The sequence below is a fragment of the Pseudochaenichthys georgianus genome, chromosome 19 (genome assembly GCF_902827115.2).
Source record: "Pseudochaenichthys georgianus chromosome 19, fPseGeo1.2, whole genome shotgun sequence".
Taxonomy (NCBI): Eukaryota; Metazoa; Chordata; class Actinopteri; order Perciformes; family Channichthyidae; genus Pseudochaenichthys; species Pseudochaenichthys georgianus.
Genome location: NC_047521.1, coordinates 10,890,595 through 10,910,409, shown reverse-complemented (window position 1 = coordinate 10,910,409; position 19,815 = coordinate 10,890,595). Strand labels below are relative to the sequence as shown.

The 19,815-nt window shown below is 40.0% G+C and overlaps 1 protein-coding gene across 1 annotated transcript; it reads left to right on the top strand.

Annotated features, from left to right (window-relative positions):
* The first annotated feature begins 395 nt into the window (after positions 1–395).
* On the top strand, positions 396–18,640 carry plekhm1 (pleckstrin homology domain containing, family M (with RUN domain) member 1). Its single transcript, XM_034107687.2, has 12 exons — positions 396–610; positions 2,239–2,328; positions 3,492–3,733; positions 4,467–5,126; positions 6,112–6,556; positions 8,270–8,411; positions 13,368–14,333; positions 14,974–15,119; positions 15,675–15,868; positions 15,954–16,017; positions 16,098–16,255; positions 16,718–18,640. The coding sequence occupies exons 2-12, from the start codon at positions 2,275–2,277 to the stop codon at positions 16,827–16,829; spliced, it is 3,183 nt and encodes a 1,060-aa protein (XP_033963578.1). The 5' UTR covers positions 396–610; positions 2,239–2,274; the 3' UTR covers positions 16,830–18,640.
* Positions 18,641–19,815: the final 1,175 nt, after the last annotated feature.

Below are 19,815 nucleotides of genomic sequence, written 5' to 3'. Positions count from 1 at the left end.
TTTTTACTTGGTTCAGGCGAATACACTAATTGTTATGATTAAGTGAGTAATTTATGTTAGTGCAAAATGACAGCTATACTAATGTTAGTTATCTTATTTAAGTTGAATAATTGCATACTACACATATAAGCACAATAACATCATTAATAATGTCAATGCTAATTTTATAGTAATAAATACCCTTTTTGTGGTATTTTGTATACTTCTTCTAGTTGCACTGATCAGAACAAAAGCTGTAGGATATTCAGATCAGTTTGAGACATGATGATGAGGTATGTTTATTTTCTGTTAAATGTTGGTTGTGTACATTCCTGTCACGCTCATGTCATTGTTACTGTATTTCATGTAGAGCCTGAACGCATCACTGGTTAAGTTCCCATGATGCATCTGTCTTCAGCTGGATGGTGATAGTGACAAGAGAGCTCTCACCTCTCCAGGAAACAAATCTTATTTAACGATATTTTTTTTGCGTTTTTGGTGTTTTCAAAGCTACGGAGAGCGACTGTACGGATTGACATGACTTTAACGTACATTTACTGAATTTATAGCCATTTACGGAGGATATTGCTGGTGCCTAGACCTTAATGGCAAGTTAGCCAGCCTTGTTTCGGTAAGAAAGCTAACGTTAACCGCTACTAACACCACATTATTCAGCCTCACGTTTACTGTTAATGTCATGTTTTATGGATTCAACTGAACTGCTATGTGAATTGTGCTTTACATCTTGTTTCCTGTTACCTTTGTTTACTATTACGATGGGTCAAGCGTCCCTGTCGAGCCTAAATTCCCACACACGCCCAAAACAGAAGCTAACTAAAAATTGGCAACTTGCTGTACAGTATTGTTGACGATTATGGAGATGTGATGTTATGCTAGTTTTTACTTAAACATGTCTCAACATGCTGCTGTAAGGTCAATTATTCACCACACTGTATTTTCTAATAATGTTGTTAAGTAATCCCTTTTTCCCTTCTCAGTAGCTTGTTACTCTAGGTGTTATATACTGTACAACACTATTATGATACTGTTATATTTGATATCTATTCAATTCTTTGATATATTGTGTACTACACACCCCATTATGTCATATCTTACACCATGTTATTTTATATACTAGATATTATATTATTGTACTATAGCACATACTATATGGTACTTAGAGCGGCCACCATTATCGATTAGTCGATCACCAGAGAAATTAACATTGTATTATTCAAAACAATTGATCGTTTATTTTTCTTTCAACATATCAAACATGCTGTTTTTGTCCTTATTAAATATGGAGATATCTTGCTTTTCTTATATATTTTAAGATGTGACTTTACACGTTTTGTTTACTATGACATATATTATAGGCCAAATGATGATTAATCTAAAGAATCGTCTGCAGATAAATTGGACATATTTAGTTGCAGCCCTCACCTGTATGTTATGCTATCTTATATTGCTGTACTATACTCAACCCATATACTTTGTCTTATTATTGTACTATAATAGTTATATCTTTTATATATAAAATATATTATGTTATGCAATGTTACTACACCACTACACCTTGTTAGGCATCACATACTGTATCATATTGTACCATGATGCTAACGATATTACGGTTATATGTTACATTGAATCTGGTTCTGTATTTTATTGTGTCAATACAGTCAAACATGATTTTCCCCTCTTTATAAATGAAGTGTACAAATTGCTGAGTCAGCTGCTATTAATCACCACTCACTTAACAATGTCTTGTCTCTAAATCTCTATTTTTGAGGACCAATAAAGCTCTTAAACAGTTGAAAGCTAATCTTATCTGCGTGTTGATCATGTCAGGAATACTGAGTGGGTCCTGATTTGCGCTCAAAGTGCTTTTTTTTGAGGAAGTTAGTCCTGAGGCATTTTGTTGCTACTTCCCTGCTGACACCACCACTCTTTTAATCAGCGTCCTCACATGACTACGTTACAAAGCAGTCCCTTACTGAAACCATGAAAGAGCAGATATGTATCAGAACTCAGTCTCGTGATGGCAAATGTAATGATAGCTTAGTGTACTTGTAAAATGTAGTGAGGAAGGAGGGAGAAGGAAAAAAAACTGCTTCCTGTATTATCACATGCTTTGCCTTTTGCACAGCTTGTTTGTCCATCTTTACTATTAAATGTCATGTCATTGGGGAAGCAGGGGTCAATATCGTGGTTATTAGAGAAGTTCAAGTTTTGAATAGTCTTTTGTTTGATGTGTTTCAGTTTACCATGTGGGCGTAAACCTTCCCAGAAGATGCCATGCTAGCTACACAGATGCCAGATACGCCACCTGAGGCTAAAGATGTCAAACAGGTAAAACCACAGGCTTTTACCACATATGATCTTGTTAGTTTGTAGCTGCTTTCACTTTGCCCCTCTGCTAAATGTGAAGGTGTCAAGTTGATCTTTATTTGCTCATGGAGTTTGTCTCAACATAGACAGGTTGTGACATGGAACATGTTGTAACTGTACTTCACATTATACCACTTCTGCCCTGATCTTAACTCAGTGATTGATGTGTGGCAAACTTATTTTTACAGTCAAGTCTATGTTATTTATATAGATATACATTTTGAATGTATGTATTTATGTTAACTGTTTCAGAGGACAGGCCTAGGCTCATTATACATTCAGCACATGTATGAAAAACATCATACATGACAAATTAATATGAGAATGTATAAGATAGGACACTATTATATATAGCAATTTAAACACATGTGATATTATTAGATAAAAGGTTCTTCAAGTGAATTTAATGTTTAAAAAGTTTTGGAAAACCCTTCGCACAATGTACTGTAAGTCTGTTTTAATATAGTTTTTTACAACAGGACTTGCAGACAGTGTACCAATGTACTGCTGACTTGTTGAATAAATGTATGTGAGTCATGGGGAGACTATGAGGCAGGCAAGTAACTGGTCCTAGATTATTTCATTTAGCTGTGAGTAGGGTTGGGAACCGAAACTCGGTTCCAGATGAGAACCGATAAGAAAATGCCGGGTACCGGGTACCCATACAAAATACACAATTTTGGTTCTGCTTAACGGTTCCTAAATGCGGTAGACCCTGTATTCCACCGGGTCCGTCTGCGCTGCGATGACCCGGTGGAATACATAGCATTCTGAGTTTTGCAGAAGTAAGCAACCTATACCATAATGTAGGTTATGTTTATGTTCTCTGTCTGTCCATGTCAGCTGACAGCAGGTGTCATGTGACCGTAGATAATCTAAAGGCCTCTGTTGTAACCCCAGGGCCACTAACCTCACTCAATCTATTCCCCATCAAGATAGAGATTGGAATGAAGAAATGATGCTTAGTGTTTTCTTTTAGCTGTGGCTCTTATATGTGTTTGTGAACGGAGTTATAAGTTATGTGCTAACCTGCTCTCATCCGCACCACACCCCAGTGGACCTCTCTCCAAAAGAAAAGCAGGAAGCTGATGATACTTCTCCCTCTCACACATTGTCACATGTAGATCAAAGATAAGCTGGCACAGTCGCTCAAGGCCCTTCAGAAGCGATATGTGACGTCAGACACAGTGGTCACCAGCGAGGACAGCGATGCTAACCTGCTCTGCTGTGCGCTGGAGGCCATCTTCATCCACGGTATCAAGAGCAAGTACGTCCGCTCTGAGGCTGGGGGCCGGAGTCGGAAGGGAGGCAGATGTCCGCTCCCACAGCCTTTCTTCTGGAGCCTCCTCAAGACCGTCACCCATCGGTAAAGGCACATTTATTCTCAAAAAGACAGAATAAGAGCTGAAATGATGAATCCGATAAGATTAACAGAATATTTATCTGCAACTATTTCGATGACCAGAAAATAGTTCTTTTCATTCTCAAAGCAAGACTTCCAAATATTCACTGATTCCTGGTTCTCTAATGTGATGGTTTACTATTTGTCTTTCTCTTATATCATGACAAAGGGAACATTTTCAAATATGAGTTATTGATAGGAATAGATCAAGCTTTCAAGAGATGCACAGATGATAATTGTCTTGCTCAATTGGTTTTGTGTTTATTATCCAAGTCTGTTCATTTCATTCTTGTAACTATAATTTAAGACATTTACAATATATATATATATAATATACAATATTTTTCTTTTTATAATTATTTTATATATGAATATATATTATAACTTTTAGAAGCATGCATGAGAAGGAATTACAATAAAACACATTTCAATATATTTCTCTTTTCTTCCCTGATGGTCTGAATGTGTCACTAAATTTGTAACACATTTAGAAATACAATTACTAAAAGGATCTGGTCAAATCAAGCAACAAAGAACAGCATATTCGTTATTCAAAGACTTTTTATAGACCAATAAATCAAGACATGTATCAGCATATTAACTGATAGTATATGCAATCTTGAGTTGTAGCCCTAAATGTTTTATACTGATCTGCTAAATCTTAGTCCAAAGTGTAATAACTGTGTTATTTCCCCAGTGATGTGGTCACTGAGCTGGAGAAGATCAGCTTCGTGGGAACAGAGGTGGGTCGCTGCCGAGCGTGGCTGCGGCTGGCCCTCAACCACGGCCTGATGGAGTGCTACTTAGCATCACTGTTTCGTGAGGGCTCCAAGCTGCGGGGCCACTACCAGCCCAGTGCCTTGCTCCTGAACACTGAGGAGCGGGAAGTCCTGCTCAGCTACCTCCAGGGTCTCGCCTCTCTTACGTTCAACCTATCCTACAAGTCTGCTGTCCTCAACGAATGGACCACCACGCCTCTGGCTCTCGCCGGACTCTGCCCCATGTCCCAGGCGGACACGGTTGAACTGCCTCTCAACGGCGTAGACCACCCCACCGCCAAATCTGTAAACAAAGAATGGGATACAGTGTCGCAGTCGTCAGGCTCTTCAGATGCACAGGATATGCAGAGAGGGTGCCCAGGGAAAGGCACAGGGGTATTACAAGGGGGCAGGAATGCAATGAACTCCTCAAATGTAAGCCTGGACACCACGGGTTCCTCGCAGCTCTCCTCCAGCCTGAGCTCTGACAGCTTGCTGCAGGGGCAGGACCCCCGCAGCCCCACAGGAGAGCCCTGGTCCTCATACGACCTGGACATGCCCATAAACGTCAACATCAGCACCAAGAGGCTGCAGAAGGAGTAAGTGTGTGTTTTGATTTGAGCAGATAGAGGAAAAAGGATGTATGTGGTGGTATTCTTTATAATTCTTATTGTCAACAAATCCTATAAAAAGGCCAATAATGATTAAATGCTAAAAAAAAATCTAATTGTATTCCTGTATGCCACAGAGAGCATTGATGAGCCACACTGTTGCACTGGATGACATCATGCTGCTTTATTCCCATGAACACTGACTGTAGTTTATCTGGAGTTAATCCTATTAAATGTCCTACTGCTATAAATACTCACTAAAGCACCAAATGTGGATTAATCCGCACCTAAAAATAGTCCTTAATGAATTCTCTGTTACTGCTGTTGGTTAAAAGGTGTCTAGCTGTTTAAGGAAATGACAGCCTTTTAAACATTTTTTTAAAAAAACATGTTGTTTTTTTTAAGTGTTTTTTTTTCAAGAGAATGATCCATGTGCTTTTCTTTGAACATGTTGAAAATAAGAAAAATATGTTCTAATGTAAGCATTATAATTTGTAAATAGAACATTTAACTCTTTTTTATATAAGGTATTTAAATGTTGGAAAGTGCTTAATTCAAACCATTAAATCAGAAATGCTAGATTTTCAAGTTATTGGGTAATTCATCAATCAACACTTTTGTCACCCATGTAAATCAAAAATATTTGAATTCTTTCAATAAAGCAATCCTGATTTTATATATTATTATTTCCCCCTAGCGTCTCACCTAACAGAGCTAGTTAGGATTTAATGATCATTATCAAATGTTAATATGAATATGCTGGTCAAATAAACAAAGTGAACATATACGTGGATATTGCTGTTGGTATACTGGACTTCTCACAGTTGCATTTGTTGTAAGAATTTAAATGTGATTATAAAAGATACAAGAGTCTGGAAATGAAAGGTGCTTGCATGTAACTTTTTAAAGGCTGTTCATACCCCTTATTTAAGCTTGCAGTAAAACGTATCATGACCTGTCCTTGTCTCTGCAGTTCTCCGACAGAGTTCAGGGAGAGCGGACACTGCAGTCAGGACTCCATGCGTGAAGACTCCTTCGTCTCCAGCACGGATCCCGACCAGAACTCGGAGACGGCCGTTTTCAGCGGCTCCGACAGCGAGACCCAGGGTCCCCCTTCTTCATCCCAGGACCTCGTAGACCCTCTTCCAAAATCTGATTCAGAGCCCTCGCCAACATCTAATGAGAATCATGTTGACTACACTCTGCCTGAAGTGTGCAACAATACCTCTGCTGAGCTCCCTTTGGACACATACAGTGAGCCGGTGGAGTCTGTAGAAGAAGAACATGCAAACCTTTCTCATGAGACTACAGAGCCTGAACAGGAAGAAGAAGAAGAAACTCCAGAGCCTTCAGTGCATCCAGGCTCAAGTCGCTCCCTCAGCATCCTAAGCAGCAAACTGTCCACAGGTTCTCTATCAGTAAGTATATTTATTATTTAAATAAGAGGACAGTCTCCTAATAGTTAGAGATAAAAACAAAAGATAGAATGTAGAAACATCAAGATCAATATATGAACAAATGCAAATTGTGCAAAATTATAAAATGGCCAGTAGCTTACAGTTGACTAAAAGCTGATTAAGAAGTGAAAACTGTACAAGGAAATTAATTATGTAGAGAAGAAAAATACAACAAAAAGATCAAATCAAATGTTATTTATATAGCCCAATATCACAAAACACATTCGTCTCAGTGGGCTTTACGGATCAGAAAACATGAATGACAGTACTTAAAGATATAATAAACTTACAAGATAAAAAGAAAATAAGATTACGTACAATAAAAAGAAAACAACAAATACAATAAAAACAATAACATGTAGGACCCAGGAGGACCAACATAAGGTCACCTGAAACCGGCACCCACTAAAGGCTTTATTATATTTAAACAAGTACAAATACAAATGTTGGGAAAGCTAACGGATCTTTTTTTTTTTTTTTTTTAAATATACAAGTCGAGTTTCCTGTGTTTTCTGAAAAAACAGAACTTCTGAAACAGTGCTAAGCAATACGTGTTTTACTCATATTGCTTAGCATGAGGAAATGCAGAATTGCTCCAGAACTGCTCATATTCTAGGAAATGACACATAGGACACCTGACTCTTTGTCAGCATGGAACATCTACACAAGCTTTTAATCATTCCTGGAACATTTAAAACATGTTTACCATTCAAGGAGATCACAAGTTAGTCCTGCTGTGTTTAAAAAATCAAGAGATGTTATAAAACCTTTCCGGTGGCAGGATGTTATAGATAACGCTGGTACAGATCATTACCTTCCTGCAGCATGAAATACCCATAAAGCACTCTTAATTCAGACGCAGGGTATGTCTCAATGTTCCTTAAAAGCAGGACTTTCTGTGGTGTCTACACATTGGTAATTCAAATTAGTCAAGCTAAGTGATAAATGAGTTTCATCTTTACATGACCCTTAACAGAGAAAGACACTATTCATAACAGTAGCTCTCACACTAATAACCCCAAAGACACATGGCAATAGAAATTGCTCCTCAATAAACCTCCTGGTATCTATTTATAGTTTTGAGTACAGCTCAGTTGTGTTCTCTAATGAGAACATCTGATCCAAAACTCATTTAGGTTGAAAGCATTTAATTGTCGTTTAATCAACAAAAAGTGTCAGAAAATAGTTTAAAATGTCTATCAAATTGTTTGTAAGCTCTAAAAAGACATCTTCAATTGTTATCCAGCTCTAGAGTGATTATAAAACTGTGAAAAACAGATCAACTATCAAATTAAAATATGTATTGGCACTTTTGCCAATTACTTTTGCTAACTTACTTTGTAAATTAAATAGTTTCTGATTAATCTACAAATTACTTTAGCCTTAAGTGTCCTTGTCATTTTATTTCCTTGCAATAAGGTATTGTTGATAAAAGAACCTTTAGACCTGCACCACTTTACATTAGTCTGATGGCAATGCGACATGTCGTTCCGTTTTTTGCAAAATGCTCATGTAGATACAAATCGAAATCGAATGCAGTTCGATTATTTTAAATGCTGCAGCAGTATAAGGGAAACAGGCAGAGAGTTTACATGCACACACTTTGATTCAAAGTTGTTGTGGGCATTATTCTTATATCTCGTTATTACAAAATGTTTGTTTTTTCTACTGCAGCATTCTCGTTCCTGGATCTCTGAGGATGACATCTACATGCCCCGTCTGGAGGAGGTGCCGGAGCAGAGCGAGGCGCCTCCTCCTGCCCCCCCGGCTGAGCCCTCTCAGTCCCCCCCCGGCGTCGTCCATCGCAGACAAAGAGGTGAAACATGCAGTTCGAAATCATTCTGGCTAAATATATTTTTCCTAGCTGTTTTCTGTTTTCTAAGAATCTCCCCTTACAGTAGAGACTCGCTCCTGGTCAAGTTATATACAGAGGACATTAGCCCTTAAGGGCTTTTAAGGTTACAAACTATTAGTAGTATGGAGAAGGACTTTTAAGAGGCTTAGGGGTTTCTTAAGCAGAGGACAAAATGGCTTGTTCGCTGGTTTAAAGTAGATTAACATGCCAAGCAACGCCACTGCATATAGACTGGCCAGTGATCACAGACATTGTTAAATGTTGGCACTAAACCTAACCCTATTAAATAGATTAACTACTAAAATGACCAGCATGGTTAACAAACATATGCAAATAACTGAACAATTTCAGCATCTCCATATGCTACTGTATAATTAGCCTGTGTTTTAAACATAAAGTGTGGCTTACAAATTATACATCAGATGTGTCATAAGATAACATTATATTTATAGTAACATCATACCTTAAAGGTGGGGTAGGTAAGTTTGAGAAACCGGCTCGAGATACACTTTTTGTTATATGCCATGGAATGCTCTTAACATCCCGATAGCAATGAATATCTTAAGTGCTTTGACAAAAAATCCATAAAAAATGTCATCTGTGGTGTGGAAGCCGTAGTGCTGTAAAAAGCACGACCAATCATTTTAGCCGGCCCGGCTAAAGTAACTGGATGGCCTACCTGCCTGTCAGCCTTCCATCTGTGCACAAACTTATCTCGTGCCCTCATTGGTCATGTGCACGTTCGTGTGTGTTGGAGGAGGGGCTCTGTAAGGAAGTGGCAGATTTTTTCTGGCTGTGTATTTTCAAATTCTAGCGCACTCGAGCTGGTTTCTCCAAAACGACCTACCCCACCTTTAATAAAAACTAAATGATAGTATGATTAGGCCTGTTGATTTCATAGTCCGTTCTACGCCCATGTCACTAAAAGGGCATTTTATTTATTTATTGTTTTGATTCACAAATCAAACATAAGTAATGTGTCATACCTAGAAACTGGGTCCACCACACCAAGATAAAATGTTCTAGCTAAAACTCTTCCCTAGATTTTTTTAGGTTAAGTTTGGAGAGAGTATTCTCAGACTGGGGTTGCGATCCAATAGTCCATTTAGCTTAGGAACCTTCCTCACGGAGTGAAATGACCCGGAAGTCCCTCAGTGGCAGCCATGATAAGTGCCGTTCGAATTCTCTAGAATGAAAGGAAAGGATGTTTCAAACTTCCTTTATAACCTCCTTTAGCTTAGGAACCACTGGACCTCCCTCACCGAAAGGAGAGGAGAAAATGCTGCCCCACAATGCATGGCAGCCGCAGTATTTGCGTCACACAACAGTCGGCCACGGAAACAACCGATTATGACGGAGAAATTATATCATGAAAGTTACGGTGCTTATTAAGCTTTTTAAAACGTATGTGGTAAGTTGCCAAAGTGCTTTGTTTTGAACGTTCATCAGTATTATAATCAAAAAGAGAAATATGAACGTTAGTTTTTACTGAAATGATCAAATAAAGTCAACATTTCACTGAGCTGTGTGGGGTTTGTTCAACTTTTAAAAGACGTTTGAATGGTGATGTACACAGTGATAGGTGTTAAGGAATAACGCTTATAATAAATACATTTGTATTGATTTTAAGATCTTTAGTTCATACAATCATACGTATTGGGATCATTGGTATTAATGTGGACCGGAGGGAGAGGGTGACGAGCATAAGTTTCACTTTCCTTTTTTATTTAAATTCCAACTTTGGTCATGAAGAATATGTTTCTCTGTTGTCCACGTTCATAAAGCAAAGCAGCAGCATCAGAGCACGGTGCAGAGTCTCTAGATGAGTTTACAGTAGTCCCTCCTTCTTATTGAACATCCATGTTGTCGTCCGCTGTATAGAAAACTGTGGTTTCCATAGTTTCCCCACAGCAGCAGACGCACATTCATGGCGTCCGCTGGCGCATCATAAACACGTCGGATAGTGAAAGTGCATTCGGATTCTCTAAAGTACCGCAGTCTCTTCTCCTAAGTCCTTTTGAATTCTCCTATCCACTATCCCTTAACCCTGTGACGTTTCACTCAGAGGTCAAGCAATAGGAGATAGGGTTAGATGTTAGGAGCTGATTTTTGGATTATCGGAACGCAACCCCGGGCCTCATTTCTAAATGTTGCGTACGCTCAAAAGATGGCGTACGCCAGTTTCTAAGCAATCTTTGCGATTTATAAAAAATAAACGACGGAAAAATGTGCGGTCCTCCACGCACACTCTGACCCATCCGTAAACACACAAACAGGAGAGACGAGAAACTGCGACAACGTTGGCAGAAGTAAGAATGTAGAGAAATATGTGGAAAGAATACCATAAATAAAATTACCTCTCATTTATCATATATGAAAGAATTTTTTTTTATTAAAGCCAATCTTAAAATGATTAAACAAACGCCTGTTTGAGACTCCTCAGTGCACACAAAAACATAACTTGGAGAAATAAATAAATACGGAAATGTTATTGATCACCCCTCGATGATGTTCTCTTGTTAAGAAATGTATTCTCATAAATGATGCGGCGCATTTCGAGTTGATTATGATTTATAAAGGGAAACCGGCGTAGGACGTGCGTGCGCAGTGTTTTATAAATCGGAATATTTTTGTGCGTATTTATTTCCTTTGTCCTACGTAAGACACCTTCCCACGTCAATCCCACGCACAGCTTTATAAATTAGGCCCCTGGTCAGTAAACATGGCCACCAAGGAGTTAAGCTGAAAGGTAAATAATACTGTTGACAAAGGACAGAAATTACATGCAGCACCTGACCCTGTGGAATGAAACCAATACAGGTGTAACCACACCCCAGACTGTTACATCGCAACAGGTGTTTTCCACCAGCTGATAATGGAAAACCTTACATCATTCATTAGGATGTAGCCGGATTGTTCTGGAATGTGATAAACTTGTATGTCTTGCGAGACGTCACCTCATCAGTGCTTGGACTATGGAGCTGCTGCTATATAATCTCACTAAATTACATCATCTCACTGGTCTACAGCAGGTCACTCTTTCATTTCATCACCGACTGAGGCAATATGGGCATGCACTACATTTACTAAAGAATGTTGGTAAAGGAAAACAACTGATTAAGTCATCGACATTTTACATTAGTAAATATAGAATTACATTATTTTATATAATATCCTAACTGTTGTTTTAATTATGTGTTTGTTAATTTTTTTGTAAGAACAAATATTATTAATGATATAAATAGTTGCTTAATTTTAGTACTTAAGTTTAGGGCTTTATTTAAAAAAAAATTTCATAGAGAAAAGCAGGAAATCTCCATATTAAGGAGCTAAAAACAGCATTTTCTTCAATCTAAGAACAATAATAAATAGATCATCAATACAGTTGGGAATGTTTTTCTGCCCATTTGGCTTATTTGTGCTGCTCTATTTCAGTTGTATTACTCTTTCCTTTAAACAGTATTTTATCACTTTTTCATATGAAATCAGGGTCCAAAATAGTTTTCAAGCAGTTATGTCAAAAATAAAATGAGTGTTTAGTTGTCAACCTGTCTCCATAATGTCAAAATAGCAGAGGTGTGGACTCGAGTCACATGACTTGGACTCGAGTCAGACTCGAGTCACCAATTTGATGACTTGAGACTCGACTTAACACAATCACAAAACACTTGCGACTCGACTTGGACTTGAACACCAATGACTCGGAACTTGACTTGGACTTGAGCCTTCTGACTTGAGGTGACTTGATCATTTAATTCAGAGGTCTCCAACACGCCGATCGCGAGCTGCTGCTAGAAGAGCAGACTCCCGTCGGGGAGAGCAGAATCTTCAGCCTCTCCTACTCTTGCTGAGAATCCTTGCAGGCAGGGGCGGGATTTTATTTAGCTGGGCCACCATGCGGCCAATCATATGCGAGGACACACTAGGATCATACCATTATGTGAAAGAAGGGTGGGGGGCACAGCAGGTGTAGTGGTACAGGCCAGCTGCACAGAGCGACGGGGAGACGGATTTAAATGCAAGTGCGTCGGAAAAAGTCAAGAAATTAGCGAAACCGAAAAAAGAAGCAGCATCTGGCTGCTTTTCAATGATATTGGAGAAAGCAAAGCTGAGTGCAGGATTTGTAAAATGAAAATAACCTTTTTTGGTTACCTTTATTTTGGTAACCACTCAGGATTTACTGTCAGAGGTGGGAGAATTTCAGATATTGTACTTGAATACAAAAGTACCAGAGTGTAGGAATACTCGGTTACAATAAAAAGTCCTGCATTCAAAATGTTACAAGTAAAAGTACAAAAGTATTAGCATCAAAATATAGTTAAAGTACCACTTGCAGAGGGATCTAGATGCAGGTGTTCTCTTCCGCCTGGCTGCACATTATCCCTTGCATAAAGATAGATTGTGGGTCCCTTATAACATGTTGTACACAGTGGAAATAAACATTCTGGTCACCTCAACATCAGGGATCTTATACATTAAACTCCTTCTGAATCACGGTAGCCTTACCTTATGGTTCCCTCTTAAAATAGAAAAAAACACGTTACTTTACCAGCAGAGAGAAAATGGATTATTAAATTATTAATGTGACTAATAAAGAGCAATTTGATTATTAAGTATTATTCTGTTGATCAATGTCATTACATTTAGTGAAAAACACATAATGACTTGTTTATGACTCGTTTTGTCAACGTTTAGGACTTGGACTTGCCCAACCTGACTTGAGACTTGACTTGGACTTGAGCGCAAAGACTTGAGACTTGACTCGGACTTGAGCGCAAAGACTTGAGACTTGACTCGGACTTGAGCGCAAAGACTTGAGACTTGACTCGGACTTGCAAAACAATGACTTGGTCCCACCTCTGCAAAATAGACCAAAAATAATGTATTTAATAACTTACTGTGACTCTGTTCCGTCAGGGCTGTTCAACCCGTTCCGGGGCTTGCTGAAGCTCGGCCAGCTGGAGCGGCGCGGTTCGATGGGAATGTGGCGCGATAACTACTGTGAGCTGTCGCCCTACGAGTTCCGGCTGTATCTCAACGCAGAGGAGCGCGCCTGCAGCGACAACTGCTCCCTGCTGCGCTGTGAGGAGGCTCGCATCGCCTCACCCGAGGGCCGCTTCGAGGTGGCCTTCCCTGGGAAGCGGCTGTACCTCCGGGCGGCCAATCGGGACGAAGCCGAGGACTGGGTGGACCGGATCGTAGAAGCCGTCAAGAAATGCCGTCCAGCATCTCGTGCTGACGACCAATGGGAGGTTCTGGTACCCACCACTGAGAACGGTGTGGATGCGTTGTCCCCGACCTCCACCCCCTCCAGCCCTGAGCGCACTTCACTAGCCTCTGACACAGGGACAGGGGGGGGGCAGGAGGCGCCTCCTCCTCTACAGGAATTTGACTGGACTCGGACTGCTGATATAGAAACAGATGCGATCAAAGAAACAGTTTTGTACTTCTCCAATGATCCCGAGGCTCGGACATGGTCTCCTCTGGTCTTCTCCCTCTCTTTGGAGGCCTTGAAAAGTTTCCGGGTCCAAGAGGGGAGGAAGCTGCTGCGGCAGACCCACCAGATTGAGGAAATCCGGGACGTGGTGCCTGACGTCTCTCTGGGAGGGCCGGCCTTTTTCAAACTGCTGACTGTCAGGGACACGCTGAGACTCCGAGCGGAGAACCCGGAGGAGGCTCGCTCCTGGAGGGTTCTGATCCGCGGAGCTTTGGACTCGTACCTGGAGAGCGGGGAGGACGGAGGCTCCGTTGAGCCGGCTGTGGGGACTGGAAACCTCCACAGGCTGGTGCAGCACAGACTCAAAGAAGATGGAGCCCTGCTTGTTAATCTGTGCACTGTGCCCTCAGAGAAGGGGCTCGACACTCAGAGCTTCAAGTGTGCAGGTAACATTGAGTTTTCAATATTGCAACAAATAGCATGAACACACATTGATTATCCTTTTTGAGTTGCTTTTAAATCAGATCGCTCCAGTCTGGTTTGTTTCAGTGACATGCTTGAGATGAAATGATGCATGGTGTGCTTGTTGAAGGATAGAAGTAGTTGGTTTTTAGAGCTGCAACAAACAATTATTTACATTTTTGACTATTATGATGGCTATTTTTCAGACCAATCCATACATCACTTTGTCTATAAACTGTCAGAAAGTAGTAGAAATTCAGATTTACGACATCACGAGGGAGGAAATGATGAAACTATAACTGACAACAGCAAGCAAACTAGCGAGATGCGCTGTGAATTCAAGAGCAACATTTAGTTATTTGTAGAAACTAATTTAACTTAGCATTTGTCCCAATTGTAGCATCAATCTACATTGTAAACTCTTTCTGATAAATAACATGGGACTGTTCTATAATACTTTTTAAATAATCTCTTCTCACTGACACTGAAAAATCCTAATGGCAACATGTATGGGGTATCTATACTATGCAGAAGTGTGTGTTGTGTGTCTGAGCCTGGATGCATTTGTTTTCATGTTGTTGTTGTGAATCATGGCTGAGTTTGTTTGCTGTGTGTCATGTGCAGGGTGTCCTCAGCAAATTGGCCCATCCCGAGGCAGAGCCCGGCTTTGTGAGTTCACACGACAGTACTACTGTGACTCCTGTCACCACGGCGACACCAGCATTATCCCTTCACGCATGGTGCACAACTGGGACGTCGCACAAAGAGAGGTAGGTGCAGCATGCTTTACCTACAGTACTGTAGATGTTCTTATCGGATTTCAGGCTGAAACATAATTTAAAGCGACTGCAATGATTTCACATGTGAGAACTAAGATTTCACAAAACTCCAGAGCCTTCTAAGGTCCAAGAGTCAACATTTAACACAAATAAATAGATGTCTTAACTTCCAAAATTCCGATATTTCAATTCATACTTTATGGCGTTTATCTTTCCAAAAACAACATTTTCACCGTAGTCAATAACAGTTTGCTATTCCAATTGCAAGGGGGAGCACGTACTGAATAATTATATCCATTAAAGTAAGTGGATTTAATAGAAAATAATCACTTTGATCAGATTGGGAATGTTTTTTTTCCTTTTTGGGTGGGTGACGTCTTAAAATATGACGATAGACATTTAAAGCTACATTTGTATTCCTCAATGGATGATTCAGATGGTATACAAAAAGAAGACATTGGTTATAGCCCTACAGGTTAGAAACCCAGTCAACACACACCACTTCATCACGTCCTGACCTCCTGCGATGTGTGTGTATCTCTCCAGGTGTGTAAGAAGGCCCTGCATCTGCTGGCTCAGGTGGAGCAGGAGCCTCTGCTGAACCTGGATCAGCTGAACCCTGAGCTGGTGAAGCACGCAGACCCCATGTCTGAGGCCCACGTGCTGCGGCAGAGGCTGCGCCTGCTGGGAGACTACCTGCTCACCTGCCGCAGTGGAGCCTGCAAAAAACTCCAGGCCAGGTGTGTGTACGCAGGTGCCTCTTACATTATACCATATTTTACTACGACATTATATAATACTGCTGTTTTTGTATTTCTCTGTCAGAATGGAGCAGCGGACGTACCTGCTGGAGTCGAGCCATCTGTACAGCGTGCTGGACCTGCGACAGGTATCCTGCTGTGTTAATTGTGTTAATAGCCCTCACATGTGCCACCATGAAACATCCCTAAATGTCTGTTTTTCTTCTAGATAGCAGAGGGTCAATATGCAAACTACCTGTTGACACTGCTGCAGTACGCCTCCAACCACGTGTTCCACTGTGACCTGTGCACGCAGCGCGGCTTCATCTGTCAGATCTGCCACGCCAATGACATCATCTTCCCCTTCCAGTTTGACATCACCACCAGGTATGTATTCGATTTGTTCATCCCCACAATGACTTTAATACTTTGTATTTGTTTCAAGTTAACAGTTTATGAATGAAGACTGCATTTTGGAGGGAAAGTGTTCCATATTGTTTTTTTTAAGATTTGCCTTTCTCTACATTAGGCACTTACACATTGTATTTTATATACTGAGACCAAGCTACATGTTGACCTTTTGACCAAGTCAGGTCTTGGTATTAAAAACAACTTTTAATGACTCATCACTTTGTTTTGTATTCTTTGTGTAAAGATGTTTTAAATCCTCATTTTCATTCTTTTTAGTTAGTATGGAATTTTACATTACCTCAATTTGAAAATATAGGCGGATCCAGCAAATGTGGATCTATTTGTTGTTCTAGATGTGATATGGAACTTGTATTGGTTTCTAAATCGACGTCACATTCAGTTTCTTTAAATCTCTTATCCTTATCCTCTCTACCCCAGGTGTAAAGATTGTAAGGCGGTGTTTCACCTGGCCTGCAAAGCTGCGGGTGTTTCATGTCCTCGCTGTCAGCGGATGAAGAAATACCTGGAGAGGGATCTGCGGATCTGCTGACGGACAGAACAATAACTGAAAATCTAGCTTTCACATGAAGTAACCTCAAGTGCAATTATGAGGGCATTTGGCCTGACCTAGCAGTGGAGGGCGGTGTGTGAGCGACAGTGCTGAAGTAGCTAGACTCTCTTGCACTAACTTAGAGTCACATCGGACCTTGTGATGCTGACATAACACAGCCAAATGTTACTGACTTTAATACCTCTCTGAATCCAGACCACGCCACGCCATCAAAACCAAGGACTGGGCATCGGTGGAGGTTGCTGCCAAGAATCATATCCAACACATTTTAACACCTTTTACTTTGCCTTACAGTGTGGAGAAGAGGGCTGTACCGAATGTCTTTCTTTTTTACAATTGTTTTTCTTGAAGGAAGATTCAGATGTCTGTCACCAAAAATAAGGAAAAAAAACAAAATCATACATTTGAATGAAGTCAATGAGTAAGATTTTTTTTATGGATATAACGTGTTTTTTCAACATAAACACATGTAGGTGTCCATCCATCCATCTTCTCCCGCTTATCCGTGGTCGGGTCACGGAGGTAGCAGTTCCAGCAGAGAGCCCCAAACTTCCCTGGCCACATCAACCAGCTCTGACTGGGGGATCCCAAGGCGCTCCCAGGCCAGCGAAGAGATATAATCCCTCCACCTGGTCCTAGGTCTACCCCTTGGTCGCTTCCCAGCTGGACGTGCCTGGAACACCTCCCTAGGGAGGCGCCCAGGTGGCATCCTTACTAGGTGCCCGAAAATAATAGATTGAGGAAAATTGAAGTTAACTCTGCATGAGTTATCAATAACTTACTCAGAATGACACTTTTTCACCAAAACACAAGCTTCTCTGAACCGGCGTATTTAAGCAGCCTAAAAGAGGCCTATTAATAATATTAGTGCATGTAGACTAACTGTATCTGCAACTGTGCAGAAATACCAGGTTTAAAACGCATTGGAATTTTTTATCTGACTGTCATCGTTATGAATGAAGTTTTTAGTATTCGGTACAGCCCTAATCGTTCTTCACCATCATGTTTACCGGAAATGCTCCACAGAGCTTTCTGCATTTGTCTCGGATGCACATATTTAAACACAATGCGGCAGTGACCGTGGGTACTGAGGATACAAAATATGGAAATCAGCACTTTAAATGTTCTAATCAACACATTTTAATTGTGCCTTCTTTTTAATTCAAGCTTTACACCATTTTCCTTTTTGTTGGTGTTAAACAAGGGGCCAAAAAGCCTCACATAGGCTATTCTTTTTTTATTTATCATAATGAAAATGAATGATGTTAATAATAAATTGCTGCATTAGATTCAGATTTTGTATAATAGTAAAAATCATTAACTCAGAAGACTTTGTGGATTGTTTCTTTAAGTATATTAACTCAGAAACATTTATTTAAAAATAATGATTCCTTCTAATCTTGCTTGTGAGTCACACGGACGTAATTCACAAGGTTGCTGGAGTAAATACGTCAAATGATTAAATACTACATGGATACTGAAGTCAAAACCCATTTTGCATATTTGCACCTGGCTATGACTGTTTTATCTAGATTTTAATTGATTTATCTTCTAGCACATGGAGTTACTTGCTCAATTTTGAATAGCTGACTCTGATGTACAGTTCACTGAAACGTTTTTGCAGAATCTACAGAGAACACAAATAATAACTTGTCCAGTCCATTTGGATATATTCAGAACATATCACTTGCAAGTAAGGAGTACAGAATACTGCAGTACTGTTATTCCCATTTCATGTTTTGTCATCTCATTTAATACGGATGTATAAATGGCCATCATGAAACAAAATGTCACTGTGTTATTTCATGAATTTGTTCTTTTAGGCACAATTGGTCATTTGTACAGACCTAACACGTTACTAAATACAATGACTTGCATCCACATACAGTCATCTACATTAGAACATTTTCTAGTCAACTTGATTACTTTTTGAGCATTTAGGTATGGCTACATGTGTTTTTGGGCATTCATCATAGAATTAAAGAATGTTGATTAATATCTCTTCAACTTATGAAGGCAATGATCTCCTGGTTAATTTCAAAGGAGATTTCCCTCAGTGTACATTTTCTCCCAAAGAAATCCGATTAATGTGTGTTAAACATTAAAAACAAAGACACTCACATGAGTATATGGGCCAGGAATAAGGGAAAAAAGTAAGAATGAAGAGCTTTCAGTATGGTTGCAAACGTTAGTTGATTGATGTAACCTTAAAGTTTGATGTTTGATCCCAACATTGCAACTTTTCTCCCTACTACTGATTCACAACACGCTGGAGGAGAGCTCTCCTCTCAGACTGAGAGGCTCAGGTGAGCTAAAGCAAGGACTCGGAGTGTTTAGATAGTTAACTTTAGTCTAAGTTATCTCAGTGGGTCTCAAACGGTTTGGTCACAAATTATTCAAAAGATTATTTCCGCGGCACACCTTCATATGATCATTATCGTTATAAAAAAAATAAGAGAATAAAGGAAAAACAGTTATGAAATATTATATGGCAGTAAAACAAGAATACAGTTTGAAAGGGGAGTGATTTGTAAAATATCCATAAAGAAAAAGAACATCTGCTTACAGTTGTGTTTCATCTGGGTGTTGAGAGATGTATCCATAGATCTCTTAATGTTGCTCTCAAAGTGCATCAGATTGATGCTTTCAACTTCAAATTTAAAACAAATCTTCCCGGGGGAGCATCCCCCCGGACCCCCCTAGAGGTGAGGTCCGCTCCCCACTCGTAAAAAAAATAGCACTTTACCCCTGCCTATATGCCTTGAGCTGATGATCGAGCCTTCATTGTAACAGTCGCGGGTGTACTGTGTGTTTGCGTGTGGGGAGTGCTTTTGTGCGTGCTCTATAGTGCCCGTAATAGTGTTCACTGGAGTCCAGCACCTCAGCCCCCCCACTCAAAATACCTTCCCGCGCCTCTGTTCATTGCTATCGGGATGTTAAGAGCATTCCATGGCATATAACAAGA

What these genes read in the sequence shown, in the direction of transcription:
- plekhm1 (XM_034107687.2), top strand. Translation starts at nt 2,275, where the DNA reads ATGCTAGCTACACAGATGCCAGATACGCCACCTGAGGCTAAAGATGTC. An exon ending in AGGCTAAAGATGTCAAACAG is followed by an intron (nt 2,329 to 3,491) that starts GTAAAACCACAG and finishes TGTCACATGTAG; the next exon opens with ATCAAAGATAAGCTGGCACA. An exon ending in TCAGAGCTTCAAGTGTGCAG is followed by an intron (nt 14,334 to 14,973) that starts GTAACATTGAGT and finishes TGTCATGTGCAG; the next exon opens with GGTGTCCTCAGCAAATTGGC.